At 36.3% G+C, this 16744-nt stretch overlaps 2 protein-coding genes across 2 annotated transcripts; both read right to left on the reverse strand.

Annotated features, from left to right (window-relative positions):
• Positions 1–9435: 9435 nt before the first annotated feature.
• LOC141842406 (protein GRAVITROPIC IN THE LIGHT 1-like) lies at positions 9436–11239 on the reverse strand. The gene has a single exon (XM_074730616.1). The coding sequence runs from the start codon at positions 11113–11115 to the stop codon at positions 9763–9765; it is 1353 nt and encodes a 450-aa protein (XP_074586717.1). The 5' UTR covers positions 11116–11239; the 3' UTR covers positions 9436–9762.
• A 3012-nt stretch (positions 11240–14251) lies between these two features.
• LOC141826187 (uncharacterized) lies at positions 14252–16390 on the reverse strand. The gene is made up of 3 exons (XM_074713437.1): positions 15668–16390; positions 14422–15001; positions 14252–14325 (listed from the first exon to the last, which is right to left on the reverse strand). Exons 1-3 carry the CDS (start codon positions 16388–16390, stop codon positions 14252–14254), a joined length of 1377 nt encoding a protein of 458 aa, XP_074569538.1.
• Positions 16391–16744: the final 354 nt, after the last annotated feature.

The raw sequence follows: 16744 nt of genomic DNA on the forward strand, positions 1-16744 counted from the left end.
AATGGAGTAATTAAATTAAAACATTCTATGTTGATCAAAAGTAAATGTAAATTAGACAAATTGATGCTCACCTCTTTGGACACTTCTCTTGGATGCCAAATTAGAATTCTCACAAAGGGAAAAACACTCTTCTTTAATTATAAAACATCATGTAAACCATGCTAAACAACATTCACCTTGATTAATCAGGTTCGACATTCTCCACCTTGATAATATATTGCTCTCTTACTCTATCTAAAACCCTAATATGATATATATCTAAGGTGGTCCTATACCATACCAAAGTCATATACTTCACTATTGGTATCCACCAAGACTATGTATGCATGTGTGTAGTTGATTTGGTTGATGACATAACTTGACCTTGCAGGGAGGTCCCCTACATCCGTAATTTCGACCATAGATAACTAGCAAAAATATTGCTCTTTTAATTTGTCTATTTGGTGCAATGAAATTCATTGTTCAATTTGTACGTATTACCTATCTTATGTGTCTTTAGGTTATCCCTAGATAGACAGTTAAAAACATTCTAAGATCCAATTATGTAGATCCACCTACCAAAGTCACTTTGTACTTGTCTAGCTAAAGTTAATTCGGTGCATGAAACTTTTGTCATTACGGGGCTCAGAAAAGAGTTCAATCACATTAGATTTATTATATGCAATCTTATAATTCGTAACTACAAAATCATGCGACAACAACTTTACCATTGCACCCCTTCTAAGAAAGTTTCACTATATCAACTAAGTAAGAAAGTTGTCACAAAAGTATGAAACGACTCAAATAGTTAAGTAAGCATTGTCCAACCTTAGCCAATTCATCCACAAGGCCTTGAAATGTGTCTAGGTGTTTCTTTAAGCCTCAGACATCTACCATGTATAACATGTACAACCTTTTTTTTTCATATGGAACTAGTTAATCATGCTACTCACCATCTAGATATGGCTTAAACCTTCTTTTTATTAAATCAAGATATATGAGATCTTCAATTAAACTATGAGCTCAAGTTACGTACTAATATTGGCTGCAAGTGAAATGAAGAAATGGCTATGTATGAGGTAGCCTTTACTAGCAAGAGGACAGCTAAAACACTGAATTAATTGCCTCCGAGAAAGAGGAAGAGAGATGAAATCGTAGAGCCTAGTGTAGTGTTGTGTAGACTCTTCAGTAGAATTAATTCTCAGCTGTCATATCAGGAATAATGGGAACACTCAGATAATTTTGAAGAAGGTAATTGTTGTGTTTTTATTTGTTCAGGATGTAAAATTTTCACGTACAAAAGCCAAATTGAAAATTTATTATTTTAAAAACAATTAATTATTATACAACAATATATATAAAAAATCATCACATCCAAGCTTATTCAATAGTTCATTATTCCTCCAACCAACCAACGAGGGTCCATTGAGATCCCTCAACCTCTTCTTTTAAATATGCAAAAAATTTAAATATGATTTAAATTAGAGATAATTAGACAACAATCTAACATAAACACGTAATTGTTAATTAAATAGAAAGGAAAAAATTCACATATTTGGAGTGCTAATTTCAGTGAAACACTGTCCCAAACAATAGATGCGCGCAGGGAGAAGGAAAGAGACCTCCAGTGTCCCACCTGTTGTCTTCAATCATTTGCAGGAACAAAGTCTTTGCTCGATAGGTTTGGTTAGGGACTGAGACTCCACGAAAAGACTGTTGATACAGAAACAGGATGAGGCATGGGAGAACGATGGGCCGTGCAATAATTGATACATCCGATCGACCCCATGCATGAGAGGTTGCACTCGAACCTGTCCACAACCCACCAGATATGTATACATGATTAAAGGAGGAGAGAGATGAATGAATAAGAAGACATGGCAGATGTGTTTAAATGAATACTTTACGCAGAGGTGGATGGATGGAGATGTACTGATCAGTTGTGCTGTAGCCAACCATGAGGAAAAAGATGCATGGCCGGGGGATTCGATGGGCGACGTCGACGATGACATGGTGATGTGATTGATCCGCGGCATGCATGGATCCCTTTGCAAAAGTCTAATCACCGTGTCCGCCACCGGAGATACTCTCTCTCTCTCTCGCCTTTTCCATGATGCCTGCTCTGCTTGCGTTCTAGCTAGCTTCGGGCAGCTGTTACTGCCTGCATCCCTTCGGGTTTCATATTCTTTCCAATACCGTTTGTGATTTTCTAGTGTGATCGATCTCATGATCATTTATAAAAAAGTAAATCAAAAAGTTGTAATTGATCACTATTAAGAAGAACATTATCTTAATTTCATTAAAATTTAACTTTTGTCTACTTCAACAACACCACGTCACATGACTCTTGCTTTTGCTTTTGTGCATCTTGGCATGCCATAAACTAAAAGGGGTCTTGAGATCCATCAATTGATGATAATAAAATGGGTCTTGAGACCAGATTGAAAATAAGCACCAAAAGCTATATCTAAAAGAGATTAACATGCGTCCCGGGGCCATGGTGCCGTAGAACATTCGGGTTGTTACCCAGACACTCGCGGTTTGATCCCCAACTACGGCGTATTTACAGAAATTTTTCTCCAAATGGAGATCGCAAATCAAAGGATGCTGAGCATCTGGGTTGGCCGCTGTGCGCTTCCCGATTTACCCTGGTAGCCGATGGAAAACTTTCATGGGACCGAACCGATCACCCCCAGGAATTGAGTCAATGTGACTTAACTGAGATTATCATTTTTTAAAAAAGAGATTAACATGCTAATAATCTATGTCTTTTTATTGAGATTGTACATGCATATGTTAAAATCTTACTTATTTGTATTCTTAACTTTCATAATAATACTCAAAACCGTATATATAGTATATTCCTGAAATGCCCTTTTTTTTCTTTTACGCTATTAGTCAATTTCATTTGAAATTGACTGATGGACTTAAAATTTTAAACTATTTTAAATCAAAATTAATGTGCTCCTAGAAGTTTTCTTAATATATTTATGATCATGGATCTGAATTCAATAACGTAAATTAAAAATAATAAATTTTTAAATTTATAAAGGTTTGATAAAATTCATCACAAACTTATTATAAGGTCTAGGATAATACTCATTAACCAATATTACTATTAGATTCCTAATCAAACTTTTAAATTTTTAAATAGTGTAGATTGATCAGTCAATTTCAAATAAAATTAACTAATTGTTATATCTTGAAGTAATTAAAAAAGTCTTAGTTAAAATTTTTAAAACTTGTTGGACCTTTATGTAAAAATATAAATAAAGGGTCTTTAAAACTTCTCAAAACCCAAAATCCTAATGCACCCTCAAACTCCTCACATCCCCGCCGTCGTCCTTGCTCCCTGTCGTCGTCATCATCGCCACCGCATGTCATCACAACCGTCACACGTCATCGTCGCCGTTGCATGTCGTCGCAGCCATCACACATCATTACAACACTGTCAAATTTAATTGAGGTGGAGTTTTCTTACTTGACTTCTTTCAATTTCCTTCGTGCATGATTAAACCTATGCTTTAAGAGATAATAATCTGGATCTCTTTCTGCTTGATTTTTTTGTTATTTTTATTTGGTTTGACAATTCACAGCCATCAAGAATTTCATAGCTTGGATTTTCCTTCATCTTTGTATGTCAGGAATCCATTATATGCAGTGTACAATACTTGTTGTTATTTTTATTAAGATTTTATTTTAGTTGGTAATTACTACCATAGGTCTACATCGATCGGTTAGAAAACAAGAATGATCTTATCAATGTTAAATTATGGTATGGAATAGAAAATATTAATAATGAATTATTTAACGTTTATATTCTATATGGTAGAAGAAAAATAAAATACATGCTCGTATATACTTCTATTCGCTTGATCATATCTTTATACTTGGGTTGTCCTTTTTTATACTTATTGTTTATCAAAATTTTGCACCCTATCAGATCAATGCCATTTAGATTAGACAATTGAGAGATATGGGGAATTTGAGATAATTTTCTAAAAGAGAATTCAAACCTCATGAGAATTTGAAGTGAATAAATAATATAAATGATATTATTATCAAAAATTGAATAATACTAGAGAAAGCTTCGACTCGGTGCTCGTAAGAAGTTATATACTTTTTTAACTAAGTTAATAAAGAAGTGAATGTAACTCATATTATGAAACTTCAGTTCTATTAGTTATAAAAGATATGAGATTAATTATATCATAGTATTAAGGAAATATCTTTCTATAAATATAAAGCTCTTGGCTCCGTGGTTTGAAAAGAGCTTTCGAGTCTTTCTGCGCATGTATAAACTTTGACCAAATGGAGATAAATTTTTTCTTACGGGGTGGATTACAAGGTCGTTCACTCTATTATTATGTGAGGCATCGTTCACGGAATGGATTGCAGGTCGTCCATCCTATTTTCATGTGAGATATTTGTCAAGTGGATTGCAAGTTGGTCACATGAGCTATGTATGTATAGATGCATACTTACGATGCAATTTCGTTATAGGTGGATTGTAAGTCGTTCACTCTGTTATACGATGCATCTTTTTCAAGTGGGTTGCAGGTCGCTCACTTTGATATTTTTGTTCATGTATACGTGATGTGTTTGTATTAGGTGGAAGGCAGGGTGTTCACCTTTACTTAAACAACACTTTCTGGACGAGTATATTGTATGTTGTTCACACACTCAATAAATTATATTGAGTTGTCGAATAACATAAGAAAATAATGAAAATTTATGATATTGATTAAGAAGGGAATAAAAGACAAATGACATGAAAAAAAAAATGATAAATGATGTTATTGCCTCTTTAATACTATTTTTCATGCACGTCTATCGTATCTCCACTTTGCACTTTGTGCTCACTCTCATTTTTCTTTGACCCCAGGTTAATTATTGAGATACATACATAACACTAATGGAGTTATCCCAGAGTTATGCATGTAGTCAGGTTATTTAGTTTTATTCTATATTTTACTCTGACATTGTTACAGTTCATGCACGGCGAGCGAAGCTAGCATTGCGGTAAGTCTAGTTCGTGTGGGGTGTGACACTAATAGACCTAGAGAACTTGAATCACTTCAAACCAAAATATTATACTTGTGGAAGCCTTCTTAATTAATGTATCAATGGCCTCATATCTGAATTCAACGATATCAATTGGGAGCGATGAATTTTCACACTTACAAAGGCTCGATAAAATTTATTACAAGCTCATTATAAGATCTAGGATAATGATATTCACTAACCAATGGATTTTTAAGACGTTCTCAATTCAAAGAATATCAAACTTTTAATTTTTGAATGGTATAGATCAATTAAATCACTTTAAATCAGTTTCGACCTAGAGAACTCTAAATCACTTTAAATCAAAATTAATGAACTCTTGAAAATCTCCTTAATGTATTTATATCATCAGATCTAAATTTGATACCGTAAATTGAAAGTAGTAAAATTTTAAATAGGTAGATTAAAAATATAAAGAAATCCCATGATTATTTAGTAAAAGAAACTATCAAATTTAAATTTGTGAGCATAAATACATTAAAGAGATTTCCAGGAGCACATTAATTTTGATTTGAAATGATTCTGTTAAAAAAAAGGAAGCAGAACCATGTCAACAAGTCAAGATCATATGGATTACCCCTTTTTCTTGCGCTAAAGATCTTACCATTTCTAAAGGAACTAGAGCTCTATTCCTTTTCAATTTCCATTCAAGAGTTCTTATGTGTTTTCACGTCATTTTTTGAGACCTCGAAAAAGAAAATGGACAAATTCCTTTTCAAAAAATTCTCTAAATCGTCTCATGACATGAAAGAAAGATGAGAAGCTTTTCTTGAATATACTATGTGATTTGAATATTATGAAAATTAGGTATGCAAAATTAGAAGGGTTAAAACCCACGTTCACAGTTCACGATTCAATAAATTGCATAATAATCTACCTTAAAACTATACTAATATCTTGATTCTAAACTTCTTAATTCGCTTATTCACGTGCGCTCATGAATTCTTTTATTTTCTTATTATTCACCAATGTGCGTGTCATGCTACATTCATGCTAGCATTCTTCATGCTATAAAAATCATTACTCCTATCTTTAATGATTCATAGCATGAAAAATGCCAGCATGAATGCAACATAACACTCACAACTGTATACAGTGAGTCTCATACTACATTCATGCTAGCATTCTTCATGCTATGAATCATTACTCCTATTCTTTAATGATTCATAGCATGAAAAATGCCAGCATGAATGCAGCATGACACTCACAACTGCATACAATGTGGGACTCACTGCCAATGTGAGTGTCATGCTACATTCATGCTAGCATTCTTCATGCTATGAATCATTACTCCTATTATTTAATGATTCATAGCATGAAAAATGCCAGCATGAATGCAGCATGACACTCACAACTGCATACAGTGGATCCCACTGACATGCAGTGGGACCCACTGCCAATGTGAGTGTCATGCTACATTCATGCTAGCATTCTTCATGCTATGAATCATTACTCCTATTTTTTAACATTACTCCTATTCTTTAATGATTCATAGCATGAAAAATACCAGCATGACACTCACAACTACATACAGTGGATCCCACTGACATGCAGTGGGACCCACTGCCAATGTGAGTGTCATGCTACATTCATGCTAGCATTCTTCATGCTATGAATCATTACTCCTATTCTTTAATGATTCATAGTATGAAAAATGCCAGCATGAATACAGCATGACACTCATAACTGCATACAGTGGGTCCCACTGTCAATGTGAGTGTCATGCTACATTCATGCTATGAATCATTACTCTTATTTATATTAGCTCCATTCGATAAAAAAAATAAAGATAAAAATTAGAAAGACAACTTTTTTTTTTATTAAAATCATGTATCGAATTATCCCTTTTTAACGTATTGAAATCCTATTAATTAAGTGAATATCATATTATAATAATTATAAATCATAATTAATATAATATGTATATAAGTAAAATTCTATTCAATTCAAATCAGCACTAATCATCTAGTATAATATAAATATAAATATAAATATAATATATTATAATATTTATGAATCATAACTATTATAATATTATAGATGTATAAATAATTTAATTTTCATAATCGGATAAGGAGACAAACAGCACTGAGAATGCTCATAACGGTAGATTGACCCTTCAAATAAGCGTCAAACCATATCAGCATTGACCTCCTCTCTTTTCAAGACGTGAATGATAAAATAAGCAAATTTGACAGTCTATATTACACTTATATAATTTAGAAATGAAGTGGGAAAAAAAATGATAAAATGAGAATTAAATCTGGAACACTAGCTAGAATCTGTAAGATTGAGACAATGAACCTAAGGTCAACAATGAATGAACCTAATCTATTTTTAATTTTGTAGATATTAGAAAGATTATAATATAAAAACAAATATTTATCAAATTACTTTATATATTTGATGATTGAGATTTATACCTATAAAAGATTTAAAAGCATGAAAGATGCTATATCAAGAAAGATCCATTCGATATCACACCTTGGAATTAATTATAAATTCTGAAAAAAAAACATAAAATAATCATACCGAATGTGTTGTTACATGTATTTCGGTATTGGCATACAGGATTCAATCTCCCACCTTTAGCATTGTTAAAATTGCCTGCACAAGTAGATATAAGAAAATAAAAATGTTATCAAATTCAAGTTGTTCTTACATCAGATCTACTACTAATAACCAAAAGATGCATGCGTATCTCTTATTTTTGCTTTTCATATTGTAACAAAGGCCATTTACTAAACAATGTATTGAGTCATCAACATTAACCCATGTTGCATACTCTCACAATTTGAACGAAAACCATACTAATTTGCATCACACATTATGTGAAATGCTGAGAAATGGAAAGAACTACTGCATCAGTTGGGCGATCAGAGCAAAGGCAACAAATACACTAACATATTTCCAAATATTACTTCTAGTTCTATATGGGATGGGTTAACCAATTGCTGCTGAAGCACCAGTGGAATTGAATGCTTTAAATGCTTCATTTTAAACTGATATGATACACTACAAATTGCTCTTCTTGATTCCTAGTCAGACGGTTTCAGATGCTGCTCTCTTTGGACAAGGATTAAATATTACCATTTGGGTTGGATGTCATAAAATTCGATGTTAAAGAGGAATTTTCCTAGCTGAATGCAGTTTAGATTTACCACAAATCAAATCCAGAGTCTAATTACTAAATTTGTAGATACAATCTAGACCAAAATGTTCCATATATTCTTGTAGGGGTTGGAGGATGAATAGCATCAATGGTTATTTCATCATATCACAATCAACATGTAAACTAAAATACAATATATGCACAAGTAGTTACAGAAAACACATCTATGATTACACATGTTTAGTCACTGTGAATTATTCCCGTACTGATTAAGAAATCTATAAGCCATCAATGACAAAGCCAGGTTTGACTATAGCAGGTAGACCTAATTGGTAGGCACGTTCCATAATGGTCCTTAAAATAAGATATAAGGAATAGGTAAGTGTAAAGGACGTGCAAATTCATCCTGTTTCTGAGTCGAGACATACTCCTAATGTATTTCCTGAAATCAGGTTATTCACCAAAATATTCTGATAAAGTTGTCAAAGCATTTCCAACACGGAAAAGTAAAGAGCAATGGAGTAAGTAGGTTCCTCTCTCACTGGTGTATCTCAGATATTTGTTGAAAGTTAACCACTGTTCAAAATTACCTTCATGTAAACAACTTCTGAACTTAATTAACAACAGGGTTCACTTGTCATTTCAGAAAAGGTTTAAAAAGAAAACTCAAAACCATGAACCTTATTTCTGAGCATCATCCTCCAACTTCAAAACAGGATACCTGCTTCACCTACATCCTCCAACTTGGTATAAGAAAGGAATCTACCCTCAATCTCAGCAAGCTGCCTTTCAACAACCTTTCTCAAACAAAAAGAGAGAGAGAGAGAGAGAGGAAATACCTGCTCCACCTCCATGCTGGCAGGTATAAGAAAGGTTATCTGGCCTCAATCTCAGAAAGGTGCGTTTCAACAACCTGTCTCAAGCTGCAAACAATGAATAGACATTTCAAATAAGTCAATTAACAACAAAACAGATGGAGACAAACTGTAGCTGTCTTGTAACTTAAAATTTATCATAAATGCAACATAAATATTTTTTACAAATTCAAGCCATAAATATTGATCCTATCTGCATATTTATATACATGCAGGAATAGTAGAGCCATAGTTCTGAAATATCAAACTATCGAAGTCCAAGCATTGTAGACTTGAGCATACCTGTACATCAATGTTCTCATTAAGTACCAAAGGGTGAAATAAAAGAGAAATAAGTGAAAAGGAAAGGCTTGCTTAATATGCTTGCAAAAACCAGATAAATCTACATAGATGAACAGAGTGGTATTTGACGTTCACTAATTCTGCAAACAAGTATTTGATCAACAAAATCAGACTGATCTCATATGTATCTAAAAACTGGCTAATAACCTACCAACCAAGGTTTGAAAAATAAACTCCGCTCACAATAACTTGCGGCACCTCTTAAATTTCCAGATCATAGAAGTTCTTTTTATTTATGGTAGATTCCATCAAATTGACTAGAAACTGAGAAATACATACAATTGTGTTCAAAAGAAACCACTAATCCATCTATCCACTAAGCACAGAGGTGGAATAGCTGAAATTTGACAAGACCAACAAATAGGATTTCCATTAGCAAAGAATATGGAACTATAATATATGCTTTGTGCCATCCAGGTAAACCCTGGACTGGATCACTGTTTTGCCAACTCGAAAACCAGGAACAACAGTAAAGCCGACCTTTGGTCGAGTAGTCCTCTGGCCATCAACGCACATCATGTTTACCTTACGGATAATGCTCTCCATGAAAACCATAGAGAACTCAGTCCCCCGCGCAACCTGAAAGATTTCCACCACGGGGTCGTATGCCCAGGCCAACTTGTGAAGCGTCCACATGGAGCTGGCCATGGTCGCAAACGGCTCGTACAGGGGACTCGACTGGCTCAGCAAACCCAGTGATAAGTCTTTTTTAGTTGAATTCCTCAAAAGAGATGAATCAATGCCTGAGTGGATGAGCTTTGCATACTTCTTCTGGCAGAAGTTTGCAAAATCACAACCTGGGAAATCTCGCATTGTCTCCATTGGATCAAGAGCGGAATGATCGATGAATTGCTGCAAAGAATCATTTCTTCGAATGGTAACATCAATGTCCCTCAATTCAACTCCGGTTCCATCTTCGCAGAAGTCATAGGAGTCGAAGCCTCCAAACATCCCCAAGCAGATGTAGGAGAGGAGGGCGAACCGGAAATGTCTTGGCTTCGCGTAGTTGACGTCCGGGTAGATGCAATTCGCTGCAGCACGCAGATCCCAACCGGAACTCTTCATCGAATCCACCCAGATGCGGGCGAAACGATGAGTGACGCGGCAGGTGTCCCTGAGCACGGAATCGAAGACCCCAACCGTGAGCAGTGCCTCGACCTTATCCTCCGCCGGCATACAGGCGCGCTCGAGTCGGTGAGCGAGACGCGCACAGTCCGCGTTGAGGTCCGCGAGCGTCTTCTCAAGCGCGCCAGTCTCAGCGTCCTTGCCGTCGATGTCGGACTGGAGGCGATTGACGAGGGCCTCGAAGGCGCGGAGTAGATCCTGGTTCTCCTGCACCTGCGCCTCCAAGTGGGAGGAAAGGGGGAGGAATGGAGTCGATCCGAGTTCAAGATAAGTGCGCCTGAGCTCCAACAGGCGGCGGAGATGGGAGACGGCGGCGCGGTCTGCGGCGCGCAGGTCGTCGGGGAGGAAGGGCGACTGCGCGGTCTGGAGGAGGAGGTAGGCGTCATGAAAAGAGGAGAAAGTGGCGAGTGCAGCGGCGACGAGAGCTTGGGGCCCAGGGCGGGGGGCAGGGTCGGGCTTCAGGACGACGACGCGCTGGCCGGTGATAATCTCCTCCGACTCAGGGTCGGCCGCCGCCACCGCCGCTGCTGCAGCCTCCTCCTCGTCCTCCGCTTCCTCATCCTCGGCGAAGAATTCGATGGTCTTAGACTTGAAGGCCAAAGCAAACTTCTGAAGCATCTCTCTCTCTTCTTCTTCTTCTTCTTCTTCGTCTTCGTCGGTAGAAATCGAATTGGATTGTTGAATGAAGGCGAAGTGGTCGTCCAAAATGTCTCCTCTTTCCTTGTCTCTTTCGCCTTTCGGTTAGAAGCAAGGGATAAAATGATTTATTTGTTCAACTATCTTATTATTATTATTATTATTATTATTATTATTATTATTTTTCAATGATAATGAGAAATTGAGAAGGTTGGTAAAATGCCTTTGAATATATTTTTAAAAATAGGATGACAAAGAAGAAGATTATTAAGAAAAATAATTCCTATGTTCTTTTGAAGGGTAACCTAAATCAAAGATGTTCTCAAGAAATTAAAATTCAAAAGTTTTATAGACTAAGGGGAGGTAACTTAGATCGAGGAATAAGATAATATAGCCCAAATTGAGTAGGAGCTTGAAGGCCTCAAGGCCAAGTAACTCAATTTGAGGATACACTTGAATGATTTGAGAACAAGTATCTCAAATGGAGGAGGAGATCGAACGCCTCGAGGGTAAGTAGGTTGGATCAAAGAGGTGCTCAGATAACTCAATCATAGTCCAAATTGAAAAGGAATTGAAATTTCAAAGACTATGAATCCTATATTGTAATTATGGTATTATAATCTTAGATTTATTTTTAGACTTGTAGATTGTATTGATGTATACTTGTTTAGATAATGAGTGAGCTACTTAAGACTTGATTAGTTATCCAAGTTATGTATGTTGACTCTCTCAAGTTTTAGGTCTTATAGTGACCATAAAACAGGTTGTAAGTATACATGGAGAGTTGTCCAATCATTTTAGATGACTAGAAGCATGTTAATTTGCTAGCAAGGATTTGAAGTAGAGACTAGATGCATGGTTTAGATAAATATAATATTTTTGTTTGAGCATTGGTCGACTTTTGACTATAAGGGTCTTTAATTGAACAAAAGGTTGAGCATTGGAGTGAAAGATGATCCTCCTCAATTAATAATATAATTATTAGCATCTAATTGACAAGATTAAGATTTTTATCAAATGAAGTCATCCAATAAGTGAATATTAGAGGGCCCAAGTACATAAGATCTTGACCAATATTATGGTGTCCCTAGGGGTAGCCGAATTGATTCTCAGATGATATATTTATCGCATTAAGCACAAATTGAATTGTGAGGTTGACAATTGCAGAATGCCCTCCCACTTGGGGGCATGCTCGGCATTTGATTTACCTGCATATATATATCTTATTGTGGGACCGGCGATATTGGGTTGTTGAGGGTGAGCGAAATTATTTTTTTATCCCATTCAAGAACTTTAGGGTACTGAAAACTCATTATAAACCGCTAAGTTTCCTATGCTCATCAAGATTAGCCGCCCAAAGGAATCAAATAGCTTGTACAAAAGTTGAAAGCTTCTAAACAAATAGCTTGTACTTGTGTAGCCATGGTGCATCTGAACATGTATTGAGTCATACTTTGCTCCTGGGGCATAGCTGAGTTGGTTACAACGAAACACACTTGTAGAAGAGCCATACTTAGCACCTACAGATACAAATTATCTTTAGGTGCATCTTAGAAATTATATATTGAAGTGTGCAACGAGTATCGTAACATTAAATTCATCAAGGACAAGGAGAAACTCTTTCTATAGGACTAGGAACCTCTGAATGATTTTTTAATTTCTTTATTTTGAAGGCTTCTTCAGTTTCTTCTTTTTCTTTTCTTTTCTAGTTGTTAATTCTTTTGAATGAATTGTTTCAGGGCTCATCCTTGTGCTGCTGACAAAAGTCAAATAATTTTTGCTAGGAAATATGGCTTTTCAAGCCATTTCTAGAACCTTTTGCTCAAGCATGAAATTGCTCATATATATAACGAGATGAAGTCGGCGACGTCCCCCTTCGTCTCCTTCAGTTTCAGAGACGAAGTCGGCGACGCCTCCCTTCTGCCCCTTCATCTGCTGAACGCTCAAGGAAGTTTAACATCTCCCACTCGTCCAAGTCAATCCCTAAAGGTAAATGATCACAAAGATCATTCAGTCACCAAGACTAGTAAGAGCATCCTATTCATACTTCAGGGAAAATGGTTCGTGCGACAGCAAGCACACTGAGCAATTATCGCTAAGAAAGCTGTTACACTTAACTTAGCTGCTCACATGATGACACTCAGTCTCATAATGACACATAGTCTATCTGATTGCTCACAGCCATTATCCAGGGCACATAGCCGTTCTCCAGAAAAAATATTTAATCTCCCAGTGGCACACAACCATTAATTTGGAGATATTCATGTCTTGCTATTTACCCAGATTAAACAATCTCAATTTACATTGATATGAACATCTCTAATCCCTCATCATGACTATATGTCAAGAGCATGTTCCATATTCAATATTCACAATCATTTCTATACATAACAGAAATGGGTCGACCAGTGAATAATATCAAAGAATGTAAATTTATTTAATCTTCCTTTTTAGCTAGAATCTATTCATTCTAATCAGTCGCTTTCCTAGTTATGTTCCATAGACCGAATCAACCATAGCCAATAGGATACATGCTAAAGTAGCAGACACTGATTAGAAGTTCAAGGAGACAGCTAAATAGTCACTAAGGGCAAATTCTGAGATTAATATATAATCTCAAGGTCTCACATAGTAGAGAAGCAGGGATCCATTCTCCTACTACCCTTATTGTCGCCATAGCACATGTGGTATGAATCACATGCTACGATGTTTTTCTCTTTACCAAAAAGAGTGCATGTTTTCTCATAACATCGTACAGATTTCGATCTAGACATACCTAATGTCTAATCCTAAATTCAACTCATGAATTTTAATCTGGCCAATAGCAGGTTAAGTAAATAATGGGTACATTTACTTCGATCATTATCAATTCACAAATGATCTCATCTTGATACGAAATCAAGGCGACCCCAACTTACAGATATGCCTTCATTCACAACTACACAAGTTGTCCCATAAGTAATGGTCTTACTTCTATTTATACTAAACAAATAGAAACGATTGTCCATGTGAGTGGACCAATCTCAACCTGCCAACATGCTCATCGAGACTTTACTCAAATGTAACAAATACATATACACTGAATAGATCATGACATTTTATTTATCTTTACAATATGTTACATTCTTCGAAGTCCCAAAGACTTCACATGTCCTTGAAATGACTCTTTAGTCAATGGCTTAGTAAAGGGATCTGCAAGCATATGACGTGTAGGGATATACTCAAGAACTATCTTTTTCTTGTCAACAATATCCCTTACAAAATTATATTTAATTTCTATATGCTTGCCTTTGCTGTGATATTTAGGATCTTTGGAGAAAGCTATAGCAGCTTGACTGTCACAATACACTGTAACAGGACTCCCACTGTCCTCAGTAATTTTCAAATGCTTCAGAAACCTTCTTAACCAGACAGCCTCTTGCACAGCCGCTGCACAAGCCACATACTCGGCTTCCATAGTCGACAGCGCTACACAAGCCTGTTTCTTGCTATTCCATGAGATGGCGCCACCATTTAGCAAGAAGGTATAGCCAGATGTGGATTTTCTGTCATCAAGGTCTCCTGCCCAATCTGCATCTGTGTAGCCACTCAGGCTCATATCAGCTCCATGAAAACAAAGACAATAGTTTGCTGTTCCTTTAAGATATCTGAAGATCCTCTTCACTGCTTTCCAGTGTCTCGATCCTGGGTTTGACTGGAAACGACTAACTAAGCCAACAGCATAGCTTATATCAGGACGAGTACACAACATAGTGTACATCAAACTACCAATAGCACTGGCATATGGTTTTTTCTTCATATCGGCTATTTCTTCAGGAGTCTTGGGACACATACTTTTGCTCAGAACAGTACCTTTCGCTGTCGGAGTCTGTTCAATGTTGCAATCTGTCATATTAAAGAGTTGTAGCATCTTAGTAATATAAGCCTCTTGGGACAAACCCAAAAGTCTTTTTGATCTATCTCTTATGATCTTCACTCCTAAGATGTACTCAGCTTCTCCCATATCTATTATGTCAAATTGTGATGAAAGCCATGATTTGACTTCTATCACACATTCTGTATCACTTCCAGCTATTAGCATATCATCAACATATAATGATAAAATGACAATCTTTCCTTTTTCTTTTCTTAGGTAAACACAATGATCCTCATTGATCATTTCGAAACCATAAGACAAAATGACTTCATTAAATCTTATGTTCCATTGTCTTGACGCTTGCTTTAGCCCATATATAGACTTCTTTAGTCTACATACTTTATTCTCTTGGCCTTCAGCAATGTAACCTTCTGGCTGTGCCATATAGATTTCCTCGTCAAGATTACCATTAAGGAAAGCTGTTTTTACATCCATCTGATGTAATTCCATGTCATAATGTGCTACTATAGCTAGGATGACACGTATTGACACAAACTTCACCACTGGGGAGAATGTCTCTTCAAAATCAATACCCTCCAATTGGGTATATCCTTTTGCAACCAGTCGAGCTTTGTATCGATTAATCGATCCATCTGCTTTCCTCTTAATTTTGAGAACCCACTTATTCCCAATAGCCCTTCGGCCCAGAGGAAGATCGACTAAATCCCAAACTTGATTTTTCCTCATTGACTCCATTTCCTCATCCATTGCAATTTTCCAATTTTCTCTAACTGAGCATCTCAATGCTTCCTCAACAGTTCGAGGTTCATCATCGTCAATTGGGAGTGTCATTAATGCCTCATCGTCAAACCATTTCCTAGGTTTAATCTTACGAACACTTTTCCGTAAATTGGACTGATGAGAAGTCAACTCATGACTTGGCAAATTCCTCCCACTCGATTGACTAGATTCAGGTATCTCTTGTGATTCCTGATTTGTTGATAAAGGAACAGTATCCTTTTCCTCAAATAAAGGAATTGTTTTATCAATTTCACCTCTTGTTGGGAACTCAGTTTCGATAAAAGTTGCATCTCTTGACTCTATTTCAGAGAAGCCTCCATCTTGTTGCTCACCAATGAATACATAACCCTTAGAGGTTTCAGAATACCTTATAAAGATACACTTCCTACCTCTGGGCCCTAATTTTCCATATTTGTGAGTCTTATCATGAACGTAGGCAGCTGACCCCCAAGGTCTCAGATTACTCAAATCTGGTTTTCTGCCTGTCCAACGTTCATATGGAGTAGATGGAACAGATTTTGAAGGCACTCGGTTAAGTATATAGGTCGCAACTAATAAAGCATCTCCCCAATAGGAGATCGGCAAATTAGCTTGAGCCATCATAGACCTAACCATGTCTAGAAGAGTTCGATTTCTTCTTTCAGCAACCCCATTTTGCTGTGGAGTTCCAGGGATAGTTAACTGTCTAATAATCCCTTTTTCATTACACATTGTCTTGAACTGATCAGACAAATATTCACCTCCACGGTCAGTGCGTAAAGTCTTAATTTTACGTTCTGTTTGATTCTCAACTTCGTTCATATAACGAATGAAGCAATCCAATGCTTCAGATTTATGAGAAATCAAATACACATGACCGAAACGAGAGTAATCATCAATAAATGTAATGAAATAGAAACTTCCTTTTCTTGCCTTCACATTCATTGGACCACAAATATCCGAATGAATTAACTG

The sequence above is a fragment of the Curcuma longa genome, chromosome 1 (genome assembly GCF_044706935.1).
Source record: "Curcuma longa cultivar G26 ecotype Majalengka, Jawa Barat chromosome 1, ITB_CL_G26_1.1, whole genome shotgun sequence".
Lineage (NCBI taxonomy): Eukaryota > Viridiplantae > Streptophyta > Magnoliopsida > Zingiberales > Zingiberaceae > Curcuma > Curcuma longa.

Coding starts and splice junctions, on each gene's coding strand:
- LOC141842406 (XM_074730616.1), bottom strand. CDS start 11,115: ATGCTTCAGAAGTTTGCTTTGGCCTTCAAGTCTAAGACCATCGAATTC.
- LOC141826187 (XM_074713437.1), bottom strand. CDS start 16,390: ATGGCTCAAGCTAATTTGCCGATCTCCTATTGGGGAGATGCTTTATTA. Junction 15,002..15,667: donor GGGCTATTGGGAATAAGTGG/GTTCTCAAAATT, acceptor AACATTGAACAG/ACTCCGACAGCGAAAGGTAC. Junction 14,326..14,421: donor TCCTAAATATCACAGCAAAG/GCAAGCATATAG, acceptor ATATGCTTGCAG/ATCCCTTTACTAAGCCATTG.